Source organism: Vombatus ursinus, unplaced genomic scaffold (assembly GCF_900497805.2).
Source record: "Vombatus ursinus unplaced genomic scaffold, bare-nosed wombat genome assembly UNPS02014791.1, whole genome shotgun sequence".
Taxonomy (NCBI): domain Eukaryota; kingdom Metazoa; phylum Chordata; class Mammalia; order Diprotodontia; family Vombatidae; genus Vombatus; species Vombatus ursinus.
The window spans coordinates 39,409,661-39,425,386 of NW_020954569.1; the positions used below are offsets into that span (position 1 = coordinate 39,409,661).

General features: G+C 37.9%; 1 protein-coding gene across 1 annotated transcript in view; it reads right to left on the minus strand.

Moving 5' to 3' along the window:
• Nucleotides 1-1,155: 1,155 nt before the first annotated feature.
• Nucleotides 1,156-15,726, minus strand: part of ADAMTS16 (ADAM metallopeptidase with thrombospondin type 1 motif 16) — a 239,429-nt gene continuing 224,858 nt past the window's right edge. The window contains exons 22-23 of the mRNA XM_027869000.1: nt 4,071-4,218; nt 1,156-2,574 (exon numbers count right to left, since the gene is read on the minus strand). Coding sequence (XP_027724801.1) covers nt 2,459-2,574; nt 4,071-4,218 — 264 coding nt within the window. The 3' untranslated portion in view covers nt 1,156-2,458. The remainder of the gene's footprint in view (nt 2,575-4,070; nt 4,219-15,726) is intronic.

The following is a 15,726-nucleotide window of genomic DNA, read 5'->3' on the forward strand; positions in this document are numbered from 1 at the left end:
ACACACACACACACACACACACACACACACACACACACACACACACAAATGTCTACCAGTGGCTCTTGAGAAGTCACTCACATCCTGCTTTAGAAAGACTTGAGCTACTGAAGTCTGGATTTTTTTTTAACAGGCAGCTAGTCGGTCTTATGAAGAGAGTGTTGGGCCTGGAGTCAGGAAGACCTGAGTTCAAATCCAGTCTTACTCCCTTACTAGTTATGTGACCCTGGGAAAGGCATTTAACCTTTCTCTGCCTCAATTTTCTGAACCATAAAATAGTGTTAGTAATAGCATCTGCCTCCCAAGGTTGTTGTGAGGATTGAATGAGCTAATATTTGTAAAGTACCCACTCAGCACTGGGCCTGGCACATAGTAGGTGCTTAATACTTATTCCCTTCCCTTCCCCTAAAAAGCGAGAGTCAAAGGGTTGTGCCATTTAGCTGTCCTCATTCCCCAAGGGCTTCTGTATCTTGAAGCAAGCATAAGGGAGGAGACTAGTAGAACATATTTATATCTTTAGCTTTTGGGTTTTTTGCAGGAAGGATGTTCCACATGACACATCATAATATCAATCTTACTTTGTATCATCACTGGATTTTCCAAATCCAATCTGATGTGGACCAGAAGATCCTAAGATCCAGAGCAGCAGAAATGCTGAGCTACTCAGACCCATGTCTGTATTCTTGGGTTGTCATTGAGGCCATTTTAGATTAAAGGGCCTAGGGTATTTTTCATTGTATTCATTCAGTTAATCAGTTTCGGTGGTCCTTTGGTGTCTGGCAATGTTTCCATATACAACTTCTATCACAAATCATCTTCCATTCCCCTTTCTTATCATACCTATGTGAACAGTAGAGAGTCATCATCAACTTTTTAGTTCAAAAGCAAACCAATTCAGTGATTACCTAGGAATGAGAAAGCAGTGTGGTGTAGTAGAGAGAATTTTGGAGTTGGAGTCAGAAAGACCTGGGTACAAATCCTGCTGAAGATACTTACTAGTGGGCAAGTCACTTAACTGCTACCTGCTTCTATTTCTTCATCTGTAAAAAATAAAGGGGAGGAGAGAGAGACTCAGTGTCCTCTAAGGCCCCTTCCAGCTCTAAATTTATGATCCTATTATCTTATAAAATGATGAGACAATCCAGAGGCAAACAATACAATAAAAAATTTATTATAAAATTTCAGAAAACATAAATATTCAGGTGCTCATTACAAGTGGAGCTGCACCATGGAACATTAACTTTAAGGCAGCACCAATACTGAAATGGAGTATGTCAGAAACAGGACGATGTGCAGCTTTTTCATTCGTGAAATGTTGGCATTCATTCTAAATGGGTATTGCAAAAACAAACCAACCCCCAAACTGCCACACATATAAAACATGGATTTCTAGTTTAGAAAGTTGGTTATTTAGCAGACAACTATTTTAGTAGTACCATAATTTTTTAATAAAGGACAGCAGGATTTGGGCATAACCAGACATTTAAAAAAAAAAGATGATACAGAACAATTTTTTCCTTCTTTCTTCCCTTCTTTCTTCCTTCTTTCCTTCCTTTCTGTTACAGCAAAGCATAAAGAAATAAGTTTAAATAGGAAGGCTCCTTTGTAAATAACAGATAGATATAAAAAATAAAACAGAAGAAAACTCTCATTTGGCTCATGAGTCTGAAAGGGAAGGAAGCACCTTTGGAGATATTTCATTTTTCCCCCTTTCCACATCTGGTGCATGAATCAAGACACAGCGTCCAGGTTCAAGTGCTTCAAGTATGTTGATGGAAATTTTGATATTGTTAGTGAATGAGGAAGTATTCAGAAACAGGAACAGCAGCTGGGGAGGATGGCTGCACAGGCCTGATAGCTTCTGTTCTTGTAACACCTGCTCCCTTTTAAAAAAGAAGACTCAGAGAATTTCAGAACTTAAGAGCTGGAAGGGACCACAGAGATGAGAGGGGCGAGATACTGCATGTGCCTGGTGGTAGGTCATTTTAACTTGTCGTCCTCTTCACAGATTTTTTCTTTTCTTCAGAAAGCACCACATATGCTATAGCAAGTTCATCTTGGCCTAGTTTGGGGCCTTAATTTATTTGAGATTAAAAGAAAAACAACAACAACAACATACTCCTTAGCAAAACTTTGTCCATCCCCTTTAGAATAGGTTCCTTTTGCTTGCAGTACTGGTAGGTTTGACACCCACCATAATACTGCAAAAGGTTATACAAGGCTTCCATGTTTAAACCATTCATAATACCGTTTGCATGTGTGTGTGTGTGTGTGTGTGTGTGTGTGTGTGTGTGTGTGTGTGTATTCAGGCCCATTAAAAAATATTCCCAAAGTCAAAGAACCAAGCCTAGTTATTCTTCGGATTTCTATCTTACTTGGGCACAGCCCAATTCAGATTGTGCAGCTCTTTTCTTGTGCTGAAAAATTATTTTTTCCCACCATGGGAATCAGTCCTAAATTACAAATTAGATTTTGAACAAGACCTACAGCACTGTTTGCCATAAAATTTGTGGTTGCACATTCCATGCTGGGGCACCAAGTAGCACCAACTGAAGTAATCTTTACAGAAGATATCTGAAAAAGAAGAGAAACCATCAACTTTCAATATCCTCACTAGATTGTAAGCTTCTGGGGGACAGGGTCTATCCTTCTTTTACTTATTTGTATCCTGAGAACTTAGCATAGTGCCTGGCACATAGTGGGTGCTTAATAAATGTTTATCACATTATAGTATTGTATTCCCCATGATCTGTTAGTTCCCCAAACACACCATCCACCACAGTCAACAAATAGATGTTTTGGGCAAGTAAAACATTCTTTGTTATTACTTTAAAGGGAGTGTTCAAACTATGTAGGTCAGATAATTTCAAAACTTTATGAGACCTTCCTTTGATATTCTCTTGTAAAGCTTGGAACCTCTCCTTCTCCTTCTTTTTTTTCCCCCAAATAAACCTACCCACCCACTTATCCACCTAGACAATAGTTCCTCTGTTAACTGAATTTCACATTTAAATCCTCTGATTTAGCCAAACCACTCACTGTCCTCTAGTTATATTCCTTCTTAGAAAATACTCAACAGACAGATCTCTGGTCTCTCTAAATATTTTGGATATTTGGGGGTTATTTACTCATGACTTGCAAAGCAGCACAATCTAGGTTGATACAGCAAGCCGAACTGAATATGGGAGGCTTTTGTCTGACTTAGGAAGCCTACAAAGAGTTTATATTCTCATTTTTCTTATCCAAGTATTCTAAACAGCTTTTTTATGTGGAATATTTCTCACAACTATTTCCTCCATAGTAGCAGTATGATGTTATTAAGAATAGGGTATTTTCAGTCAAGGAAACCAGAGGCCACTTGGGTTGGTTTAAATAAAATATGGAGGATTGGGGGGGCAGGGTTGGGAATGAGAGAAAGCATAGGTCCTGATCCAGAGGTCCTCCACATGGGGCTGCTCAGGATAGCCACAAGTGACAGCTCATAGGCCCTACTTCTCACTGACTCTGTAACTGCCAAGAATTAACTAAATAATCTGCCTCCATTAGCCTTAATATCCATAGCTATTGTTATTTATACATTTAGTCATGTCATTCCTCAGCTCAAAAATCTTCAGTGGCATCCTATATTCTACAGAGAAAAGTTCTAATTCATCTCATTCATTACTATTTTATATTATTTCTTTCCAGACAAGACTACTTACTGTGCTTTTCTAGTTCCAATCTTCCTGCTTAGCTGTTCCTTTTGTCTATCTCTTTCCCTATTTACTTACAAAATTAGCACCATTTCTTTATAGCCCAAATCAAATAATACCTACTCCTCAAAAGAGCCTTGATCACCAGGTTGGTCACAACCTTGATGTCCTCAGGTTTAATACAGCCCTTTGCATTTCTTGCATGTCCTTATTCTAAATTATTTGTTTTATAGTTATCCCCTCATTCAAATATGACCCTCCTAAGGGCATGTTTTGTCTAAACTGTGTTTTTCTCTATCACCTGCCATTAATATGCTGCAGAGGCTTAATGTTTGTTGAAATGAATTTAAACATGGAAATACTGTCAGTCACATTTACCTTTCTTCTCTGGGATAGGACAGAAGTGGGTATTGCAGGCTAGGGAGCTGATAGGTTTCTGCTGTGGAAAGCATCCTGTGGTTGGCCGGCCACTTGCTAGGCACTGGACTGATCGTGTTTGAACTCCACCTCCACAAGTTGCTGTGCACTGGGAACAAGGACAACAAAAATTATAGAGAGAAGTGTGTGTGTGTGTGTGTGTGTGTGTGTGTGTGTGTGTGTGTGTGTGTGTTTGTGTATGTTAGATTGAAGGAAATGTGAAAGCTAGAGGCTGAAAAAGAAATGTTTATAATGAGGAAGAAAGGCAAATGCCCAGCACTCACAACTAGACACAATGACCTGGAAGAGACTAAGGAGCCCTTTTCCTTCCCTTCCTCCCTCCCCCACTCCTTCCCTTCCTTCCTCCCTCCCTTCCTTTCTTGTTTCCTTCCTTCCTTCCTTGTTTCCTCCCTTCCTCCCTTCCTTCCTTGTTTCCTTCCTTCCTTCTTTCCTTCCTTCCTTCCTGCCTTCCTTCCTTCCTTCCTGCCTTCCTCCCTCCCTTCCTTCCTTCCTACCTCCCTCCTTCCTTTCTCCCCTAGGAAGTAGCATGGTCCAAATATTTCAAGGTCAGAGGACCTAGGTTCAAGTCTTGCCTCTAACACTTACTATCTGCGTAATGTTGGGCCAATCACTTAGCTCCTCTGCTCCTCAGTTTCCTAATCTGCAAACTGAGGGAACTGAATTAGATAATTTCTGAGGTCCTTTCTAGTTCTAGAATAATGCTATTATATTTACTACTAACTGGGAGATTTAATTTGTTGTGATAAACAAAAATAATATACCCATATTTTCATATTTACTTTGGGGGTGTGTTAAGGGAAGAGAGGAAGAAGGTAGATTTATATGCAGAACTTGAAGTCTTTTAAAGTTAAGTACAGAAATTAGTCTTTTTTTAATTTATTAGCATATTTTCTACCTAAATTCCTACCAGATGCTGGAATGAATAAGATCATGTTTTTATATATGTAAGTGATGTAGTTCCCCCTCTCCAACAACAACAACTTTTATTCCCTTTCTTTACTTCCCTCTGTCTTTCTTTCTCTTCCCCCCACCATTTTTTTTGGTTTCCTTTCCCTTTCCCTTTCTTTGATTTCCTTTCAAGATGTTTTACCCTAAGAGGATCAGAGTTAATACTATAGGAATAATTCCTTTGTCACAAATGAACCTGCATACAAGTTAGGCTACTAAAGGTTAATTGTCTTTCTTGAGTCATTTTTCAAGATTACCATGAGCTGAATCCTGAAGCAGATGTAGTTTGTCTTCCCTTTCCCTTCTTTTCTTAAAGGGTGATATATTCTCATCCCTCAAAATAACCCCACCAAATTTCTCTGTGTATGAGATCTAATGAGGACTCAATAATGATTTACCTAACATTTTCCTTCCCCTTTTCCAGGGAGTAGGACAGTGTACAGTGTGAAAATGACAGTAAATATAGAGGCAATTCATATTCCACTGAAGGTTAAAGAGACAGTAAGCAAAAAGAAAGCATCACTATCTGAAAACTTTTGCTTCTAGGACAAGATGGAATTTACTAATACTGTTCTCAATAATCTTAAAATATTATAAATACATCCCATAATAAATTCATGACACACTACTGTAAGACTGAAACATCATGCAGCCAATTTTCCATTTATAATATGAATAACATTGTTCCTATGGAAAAGTGACAGTGTTTTTTAGTAAACAATTAAAAATCTTAGGTGGAATATGCATATATTTGTAACTTTGGAAAGGATTAATTATATCCTCCTGAGCCACCAGGTAGCATAGTGGATAGAGTGCTAGGCCTGGAATCAGGAAGACTCAATCTTCCTGAATTCAATCTGGCCTCAGACACTAGCTGTGTGATCCTGGGCAAGTCACTTAACCATGTTTGCCTTGGTTATCTCCTCTGTAAAATGAGCTAGAGAAGAAAATGGCAAACCACTCCAATAGATATGCTGAGAAAATTCCAAACAGGGTCAGAAAGAGTTGGATACAACTGAAAAAGAACTAAACAACAACAATTAGATCCTTTCCTAGTCAACTAAATTCGTGTATCAACTTGTGGTTGGAACAAAAATCACTGAATATTGAACATAATACTGTGGATCAAATTCTCTAAAGTGTCCAAGAGCACATAGTATATGTATTTATCTTATAAAATGAAAAATCAATTAAACAAATATGAATTTCTCAACTCATAGTTTCAGACACTGAAGGCTGAAAGTGTCTTTAGAGGTTATTTTAAAATGTAAAAAACATCCTCAATAATTAGGCAACCCGACTTTACTTTAAGATCTTCTGTGAGAGGGAATGAATGAGCTTCAGGCAGTCCATTTTATTTTTTTTTGAGAGCTATAATTATTAGGTCATTTTTCCCCTCTTTAATTTCTGTCCATTGGTCCTAGATTTATGAAGCAGAATAGGCCTAGCTCTTCTTCTACCTGATAGGGTAGAATATTTGAAGGGTTCTAGATGTCTAAATATGCACATTTCCTTCAATCAGCCCTCATGTACTGTGATTTTGAGTCCCTTCATTATCTGGTTACCTTCCTAGAAATGCTCTAGCTTTTCAACATCTTCCATATTCATTCATTCATATATTAATTTTAAATATTCCACAGGCATCTATTGTCTATTATAGACATAAAACTGTTAAAAAAAAAAGAAGCCTATGAGAACTTCTTGCATAAAGTAGGACATGTATGTTCATACATGAAACAACTGAAGTTTCTTTATTCTTTATGCTGCATTTGAAGAAAAATGTAGACCTGAATTGGTGGCAAAGAGAAATAGGGAGAACTTAAAACTAAATGTGCTATCTAAAAAAATGTAATTTCAAAATATCTGCATAGTTATAGTTTTGTAAAATGCTTTAGTAAATAATCTCTGTCTCTATCTCTCTGTCTCTCTTTCTGTGTCTCTGTCTCTCTCTGACTCTCTCTGTCTGTTTCTCTCTCCCCCCCTGAGATGCCAAACATCTTTTAGCAAATTTCATGATATGACTCTATGAAAGAAAAAATCCAGGGAGTCCAGGATGGCTTCAGGGTACTCAGAGTTCCAAGGATATGTGTCATCAACATGAAGAGAGGCTGGATAATGACCATCTACTCTCTTGCAAAACAAAATTCTGAGACAGTAGTGGCAGGTGCGAGAAATGGTAATGCCTGGCAATGAACACTTGTAAGGAATTCCCTCTCAATAGGGGCAGTAATGATATTCAAATATTTAATAGAGACTTTAGCAGCAAGTTATTACTAATGATTTTCAGATTGGCTAACAAACTCTTTTAAAGCAAATAACTGAAGTCCGAATGGAAGTAAAAATGGGAAATCACTCTAAGATTTTGCATGCCAACTTGACCTTAGTAGTATCTAAGCAAACTTGGGTTCTAACTTGCATGTGTGAATATTTGGGCTATTGGCTAGTTTAATTACTTATCCAATAGGTACAACCCAGTAAAAATTACCTACCAGGCTGGGTGCTTATTGTGTAATTGACACATCCTTATCAAGATGCTTCTGCAGAAGAATTAGGATGTCATTGAAATTCTAGGGACTCAAGCCTTGTCCAAGGTCCTGAAGGGGCTTGTCCATTACAGGTGCTTTCCCATTTGTTTCTAGAACCAAACTGGCTCATTGAGGGTATTTAATATTATAGATAATCTGAGGTCAGGTTGGATATCCCAGAGTGATTCTAGGGCCACCAGGGCTAAATATAGCTATACCCCAAATTAGACAATCCCAAATATTCCCCCACCTCACTCTTCATCCCAATAAGGCTCACAAGTCTGTTCTAGATCCAAGTATTTGGATAGGTCAGAACTAAATTCAGATATTAAAGGAGACAGGTAAATGATTTCCAAGGTCCCTTCTAGCTCTGATTACTTTTTAATGTCCTTTGTTGGATTATCATACATCTCAAGCTGCCTAATTCTGGGTACTCCAGGATGCCTTCTCATGCCTCTTCTTCTGTCCTCACTCTGTCTTACTTGGGAACCTCATCAGCTCCCATTGGATTAATTTATATCTCAGTGCAGATGCCTTCTAGATCTATATATCTAGCAACTGTCTCTCCTCTGAGGTGCAGGACCATCACCAACTGCCTATTATTGACCATTCCCAATTGAATGTCCAATTGTGAAATGTCCAAAACAAAACTTACTACCTTTTGCTACAATCTTACCTCTCTTCCAAACTTCTGTATTACTGTGGAGGGTTCTATTCTTTTAGTCATGAAGGCTGTCATTTCTCAATGTTATCCCTGAGTCTTTATTTTCCCTTAGTTCACCAAATGTTCTCATTTCTACCTCTACAACACTTCTCTCATCTGTCCCTTTTTCTTTTCCCACACAGCTTACACTCTATTTCAGTCCCTCATCACTTTTCCCTTGTACTACTGCAGTTCGACAGCTAGGTTGCTCAGTAGATAGAGGGCTGGGCCTGGAGTCAGGGAGATTCATCTTCCTGAGTTCAAATCTACCCTTGGCACTTACTACCTGTGTAACTCTGGGCAAGTCACTTAACCCTATTTGCCTCAGTTTCCTCATCTGTAAAATGAGCTGGAAAAGGAAATGGCAAACCACTTTATCATCTTTGCCAAGAAAACCCCAAATAGGGTCATGAAGAGGCAGATGCAGTAGCCTTTTACTTGGTCTCTCTACTTCAAGACTCTCTCCTCTGTAATCCCTCTTTCATGCTGTTGTCAAACTGTTTTTACTTATGTGCATGTCTGACCATGTCACTATCATACTCATTGAACCTCATTGGCTCCCTATCATCTTAAGGAACAAATATGGACTATTGTGTTTAGCATTTAAAGTTCTTTGCTATCGATCAATCTATCAAGTATTTATTAAGCACTGTGCTCAGCACTTTGCTAGGTACTGGGGATGCAAGTACAATGAATAAAATAATCCCTGCTTACACTGAGTTTATGCTGCCTGACTCTAATCTACCTTTTCAGTCTGTTACAAATTCTTGACCTTCATATACTACAATCCAGTCAATCTAGCTTTCTTATTTTTCCTCATAAATGGAACTTAATTCTTGATCTCTGTGCCTATTCATTACAAACCCTCCCCCCCCACACACCTCTTGTAATTCCTAGTTTCCTGTTGGACTTAGGTAAAGTTCCATCTTCTTTATGAATCTTTTTCTTGATCCCCACTAACTGCTGATACTCTGTCCCACTCTAACCACCTCGTATGTATTTTGTATGTGCCTAGATAAGCACAGATTTTCTCACCCATAGAATGTAAGTTCCTTGATGACAGATGCTTTTTTGTCTTTGTATCTCAAGTGACTGGCATCATGCCTGGTATCTAGGAGGTGCTTCAATAAATGCTTGCTGAATTCTTGATTGACACTAAGATCCTGCCTTGGCAATGAGAAGTTTGGAGGGTCCACCACTCTAAAAAATTGTAGGGAACTTGTTTTGATACACAGATTTCCTCTGCAGAGATTATTTTAGTGCTTTTCTCAAACACCTCCACTCTTAGCATTATGTGCTTTGGAAATGGAGAAAGTGAATTCCCCAATGAAAGTGAATACTCATGTGTACAAACCATACGCTTATGTATATGACTGCTCAATGGAACAATCCATGACACAACTTAAAGAACAGAGGAAGCTAGAAATGCACAAAGAAAGGAAGGGAAACACTTAGTAATCAGTGCATCCAAAAAGGAAATCAATAAACGGTCTAACCAGAATTATGTAAATTATTTTAAGACAATAGGACCTGCTCCAAAAATGTTAAAAATGTAAGCAATTAAAATAGTACCTGCAAAAAGATAGCAGGCTTGATTTTTCCTTCGAATAGTTTGGTACACAGTACTGAAATAAAACCTTTTAAACAGAAGGTATAAAAATGGTATGAAAATTGGGTTATGGTATATGGGTAATACCACTTGCCAAAAATTACAGGAACATTCTACCAGAATCCCATAGTACTGAGTGACCTTGAGCAGGGCTCCAGGGCTCTCTTCCTGAGACCATAGCCAAAGGGCAATAAACTCTGCCTTCCATTGTTTCCTCCACTTGGCCTGCCCCAGATGGGCTCTTAATCTAGGAATTCAGAAGTCCTCCCCCTTCTGACTGAGTGACAAACACAAGATCACATAAACTATTTCTTCTGTGTGGGGAGTGAGAATGAAATATAGAAAGGATGTCTGTAAACTGACAAGCTGAGAGCATTTTTATTTTTTCTCTTTGGGCTGAAGGATAGTAAGGCCCACTGGATATTAAAATCAAGCACCTCGGGATTTCAACTGATAAGCATGGTATGCCTCTAATGTTTCTGCTAGGTTTTCTTCCTTCCCCTCCCCTCTTGCTTTTCTAACAAAGCTCAGCAAAATTCCTCAGTAAGTTAGTCTTAAAATATGATCATAAGCAACCAGAGAAAATTAATTGTGTGGGCATGTGAATGCTTAATTTCCAAATTATCAGGGTCAAATACAATTGATACAGCTGTTTTCTATCAAATATTCCTTATTTCTGTATATTCTGGTCTAAAACGTAATTCAAAAAAAAAAAGAGGCCTGGCTTCATTCTTTGCAAGTGTGTTTTAGACATTCTTCAAGGTCATACTCTGCTCATTGGCATCCTGGATTATGCTAAGTATAGTGTCAATGAAAGCATTTCCTTAAACACTTCCTTCACCCATTAAAAAAATAATTCAGAACTCCAATTTTATAAAAATTCAAATTTCTTCACTTGGTTGATAGATGAAAATTCTGAAAATATTGGGTTCTTCATACTGATCAAGAGTCCAGGTAATGTACCATAGTGGTTAGTTAATGAGCAGGCCTTGTAGTTAAGAGGACCCAGGTTCAAGTATAGCCTCTGACACATAGGAGCTGTGCAATCTGGGGCAAGTTACTTAAGTCCTCAGGGCTCTGGGCATGTCTCTAAGGTTCTGAGTGAATTACAGATTTCCATCCACAGAAGTTTTCACACTGGGAGTTTCCCCAAAACATGAGAGCACAGGTACCAGTTCCCAGCACCCCTCCTCTTACATGCACACACACTTAAGTAGGGGTGAGGAAGAATCAAGATTAAAATAGCATTAAGACATGGAAGTAAATAAAATCTTGAAAAGACTCATGATTTCAATCCCCTAACTTCTATCGAGGTTAAAAAAAGTATTAAGTTGCTTAATAGTATTATTTTCTTAGTTTATCAATGTCTTATCCAGATGGTCAAAAATTTAATGTTAGAGGTTTTAGATATATTTCTCAAATTCCTCCAGTCAATAAATAAGGATTTTATGAGAGGCACGCTAAAGTTCAAAGTTAAACAGCTTACATTTCCATGTTTGTTTGTTTTTATTTAACCTAAGACTTAGCAGGGAGTCCTTCAACTTTTTCTTTTACCCCAACGTATGCTAATTTAAAAGTAACCAGGTATCCTTTGACTAAGGACTCTTGAATTACACTGGGGATACCACTGGTGATAGTTTGCTAAAAGGGTTTTAAATATGATCTATATATCTATAAATATGACTATAGAGCAACAATAATTTAGGTAATTTGGGTAAACTCCCCTTGCTTTGACTTCAGTCTGAATATTACTCTTATTACCCGGAAAATAGCACAATTCATTTACTTTGACCTGTGCATGGCTAAAGTTAGACACCATTTTAAAACAATGAATTACGTTAAAAATGGAAAGAGAGGGCTATCAAAATCTTAACAAATAGACTAATATTAGTGTTCTATATACATTCCACAATATAGTCTCCCCACCCCCTTCTTAGTTGGCTTGTTTCTACCCAAGGATCAATTTTTTTCTGTGTCTACTGCAAGCTTATTTAATCTCTTGAGGGTCTTTTTGGCAAGGTTTATTTATAAGGAATTATCATGAAACAGAAGTTCTGGTGCTCCCAAATTATAGGTTCCTGTCAAAGAAGGGCTCTGTTGCAGAAGTTGTAGCCTTGGACTGAATATACTGGTTTGCATCTGCTCTGAGGTGGGCTACAACTTCACTTGGGTCTAATTTAGTGACTACTGGTAAATGGCGGTGAGATTTGTCTGTGCTCCAAAGGGCCTCCCTTGGAACAATCATTCTGCAGCTACTGAGATGTTTTAGTACATTAGCAGGGTTTTCAGTTTGTTCCAAAGAGTTTTCTCAGTGCTCAGTTCAACACTGCTTCACTCATTTCATGCAGGGCTGAAATAGTTTGCAGTTAGAACCCGAGAGACTACTTTCCAAGACTTCATATAATCAGAGAAATTAGAAGTGGAAAAAGCCCAATACATTATCCAGGACATGATTCCTCCCTATGGTTTAGCAATTAGTGTCTTTTTTCCAATCTCATTTAAAATGACCTTACTGATGCTAACTGAGCTTCCTTCATGTACCTGGGGAGTCTATTTTCCTAATATTCACCCAACTAACATCTGCTGATTTCATTAACCCAGCTCCCAACTCATCTAATTCGAGATATTTAGCACAACCAGTTTGCCAAACACTAAAAAACTGAAAAAAAAAGTATCATATATCATCTCTTTTTTATGCTCCCTTTCATTAGCAATTTGCATGAATTTATAATGATTATGAGCCCATATTTAACTTGGTTAAATGAAATAGATCATCATGCATACTTGCAGGTAAAAAGAAAAAAAGGAGTATTTTGAGTACATGAATATATTTCTAGGCAAATGGATTGAAAAGTGAATATTCATGTTACAGAGTAGGAATGGCCATTTTCTTTTATTATGCCACTGGGCCTCACAAGGAGATAAATGGTGGTCTGATTGTCAATAGTAAGTAATAGGTGGTGTGGTGGATAGATTGCTGGGCCTGGAGTCAGCAAGACCCGAATTCAAATGCAGCCAGAGACATTTAATAGCTGTGTGAAACTGGGCAAATCATTTAAGCCTTTGCTTCAGCTTCTTCATCTGTAAACTAGGGATAATCATAACACCCACTACCCAGGGTTATTGTGAGGATGAACTGAGATAATATTTGTAAGGCTTTGCAAACTTTAAAGCATTATAAAAATGCTAACTATTATTATAGCTTGAGTGTTGCTACTGAGTGTTTTTTAGTTACCAACGTCTCTAATTTAGAAGTATCATTTGCCCTTACCTTATTCCAAGTAAACTTAATCTGCTATTCTAACAGGGTAAATACAAAATGTTTTATAGAAAATCCACGGACTTCCCTCACATACAGTTTAAGCCCTTTTCTACCTCTCTCTCCTCTCAATAATATGCCCCGATTAGGAGTATACTTAAATTCTACTAAGGATATCTTTTCATCCTCCAGCTTTCCTGCTCTAATCACTAAACTTAGCAGGGAGTCCTTCAACTTTTTCTTTTACCCCAACGTATGCTAATTTAAAAGTAACCAGGTATCCTTTGACTAAGGACTCTTGAATTACACTGGGGATACCACTGGTGATAGTTTGCTAAAAGGGTTTTAAATGTGATCTATATATCTATAAATATGACTATAGAGCAACAATAATTTAGGTAATTTGGGTAAACTCCCCTTGCTTTGACTTCAGTCTGAATATTACTCTTATTACCCGGAAAATAGCACAATTCATTTACTTTGACCTGTGCATGGCTAAAGTTAGACACCATTTTAAAACAATGAATTACGTTAAAAATGGAAAGAGAGGGCTATCAAAATCTTAACAAATGGACTAATATTAGTGTTCAATATACATTCCACAATATAGTCTCCCCACCCCCTTCTTAGTTGGCTTGTTTCTACCCAAGGATCAATTTTTTTCTGTGTCTACTGCAAGCTTATTTAATCTCTTGAGGGTCTTTTTGGCAAGGTTTATTTATAAGGAATTATCATGAAACAGAAGTTCTGGTGCTCCCAAATTATAGGTTCCTGTCAAAGAAGGGCTCTATTGCAGAAGTTGTAGCCTTGGACTGAATATACTGGTTTGCATCTGCTCTGAGGTGGGCCACAACTTCACTTGGGTCTAATTTAGTGACTACTGGTAAATGGTGGTGAGATTTGTCTGTTTTTCCCACTAAAGTCACTTGACTAATGCTTCCATTTTATATGTTTAAAAGTGTCACAGGTTGAAGTAGTAAATTCTTTCATCTTTCTGTAGCCATGGTCCTTGTTGCATTTTCCTTTTTTTCCATTTTCCTCCTGATCAGATGTTCTTTGCCTGAGCTTGCAGTGGGGATTCACAAATCCCAAAAGCCTTATCCAGAGCAAACAATTTCATGAGTATAAACCTGGGCCTTATTGGGATATTAGCACTACTGATTCCAAGCCTCAAGCTCTCCTTAGATTCATGAGGCTTACTCTCCTCAGTGCCACTCATCAACACCCCAAGGTCAGCATGCCATTTCCTGTTCTCCTCTCAATCACTCAGAATTCTCTTGACAATTGAATTGAGGGTTGATACAGTGCTGTGCTACTGGAGTCAGGTGAAACAAGGAAGAATTTGTCATAGTTACAAAGAGGTAAGTGTTTTAGGGTACACAGGCAACCAGTACCAGTACGGTGGAAAACCAAATGGCTCATCCACTACATGGTTCTTTCTGATGCAAATCTAGATTACTGACTGAACTTGTGCATAGTCATGGTGAAGAATGTCTGGAATGGTATACTGCTCCTCACACTGCTCAGACTGTGATTTCACACCCCTGTTTTCGTCATGCTGATTCATTCAGACAATCCAACAGGTGTTTGCACTTAACCAGTCATACCCAAACCAAATTAGCATGTGAAACATCTGAATTTCTGCCCACATGATTTAAGTTAGTCCTAACTCAGGGGTCCCCCACTGAAAGAGATGATGAATAAAGTTCTTAAGTCAATAGAAATCTCATGAACTAAATAAGAGAAATGGAGATTTTTAAACTGTTACAAGAATAAGCCTCTTGAGTGCAAAGGGCGGGTGGGCAGACAGCCATTACGTCTTGACAATTTTCCATAGCCCTGGAAAGCTGACTATCGCACAAAAGTGCTTATGGCATACATATCACTTTGGATTCTTATACCACAATAATTTATGATCTTGAAGAACTATAAAACACCCGGCCAATGAATAGTACTTGCCAGAAAACTTATAGTCCCCATATGATAAAAATGACTTATCAGACAACTGATTGAATATCTTTAGTCTTTTGAAAGCTGTGAAGATATATTTTCTTTTTTTTTTTTGCTCAAAATGCGAAGAATGGTTTAAATTAAATACAAATAAGACTTCTTTTTCTCTTTGTAAATTCCCCTAAAGTCTCCTCATAAGTTTCTCCTGGGAAGTAATGAATATTCCAATACTAGACAATGTGATAACCCCACTTTGTTAGCCTTAATGTCTTAGCTGGTAGATACTGTTAGCAGTTGTGCTGCACAAAAAAAGGCCAAATCAAGGAAACTACACAGAGAAGGTTCCTACCCATTTGGTACTTTTTGCCTAGCATAAGAAAGACTTTGCAAGGCATGAAGGCTCTAATTGCCCCTCTCCAAATTAGGTTGCATCAGAAAGATGGTATGATTCAGGTGTATCTCATACCTCTTAACAAAAAATATACAGCAACTTTATGAAAGAAAAGGTGTCCCAAAGATGAACCAGGAAAGTATTTATAGGTATTGTGTACAGTTATTCAGTAGTAGGATTTTTGTTCCCTTTCACAGATTTATAAAATATC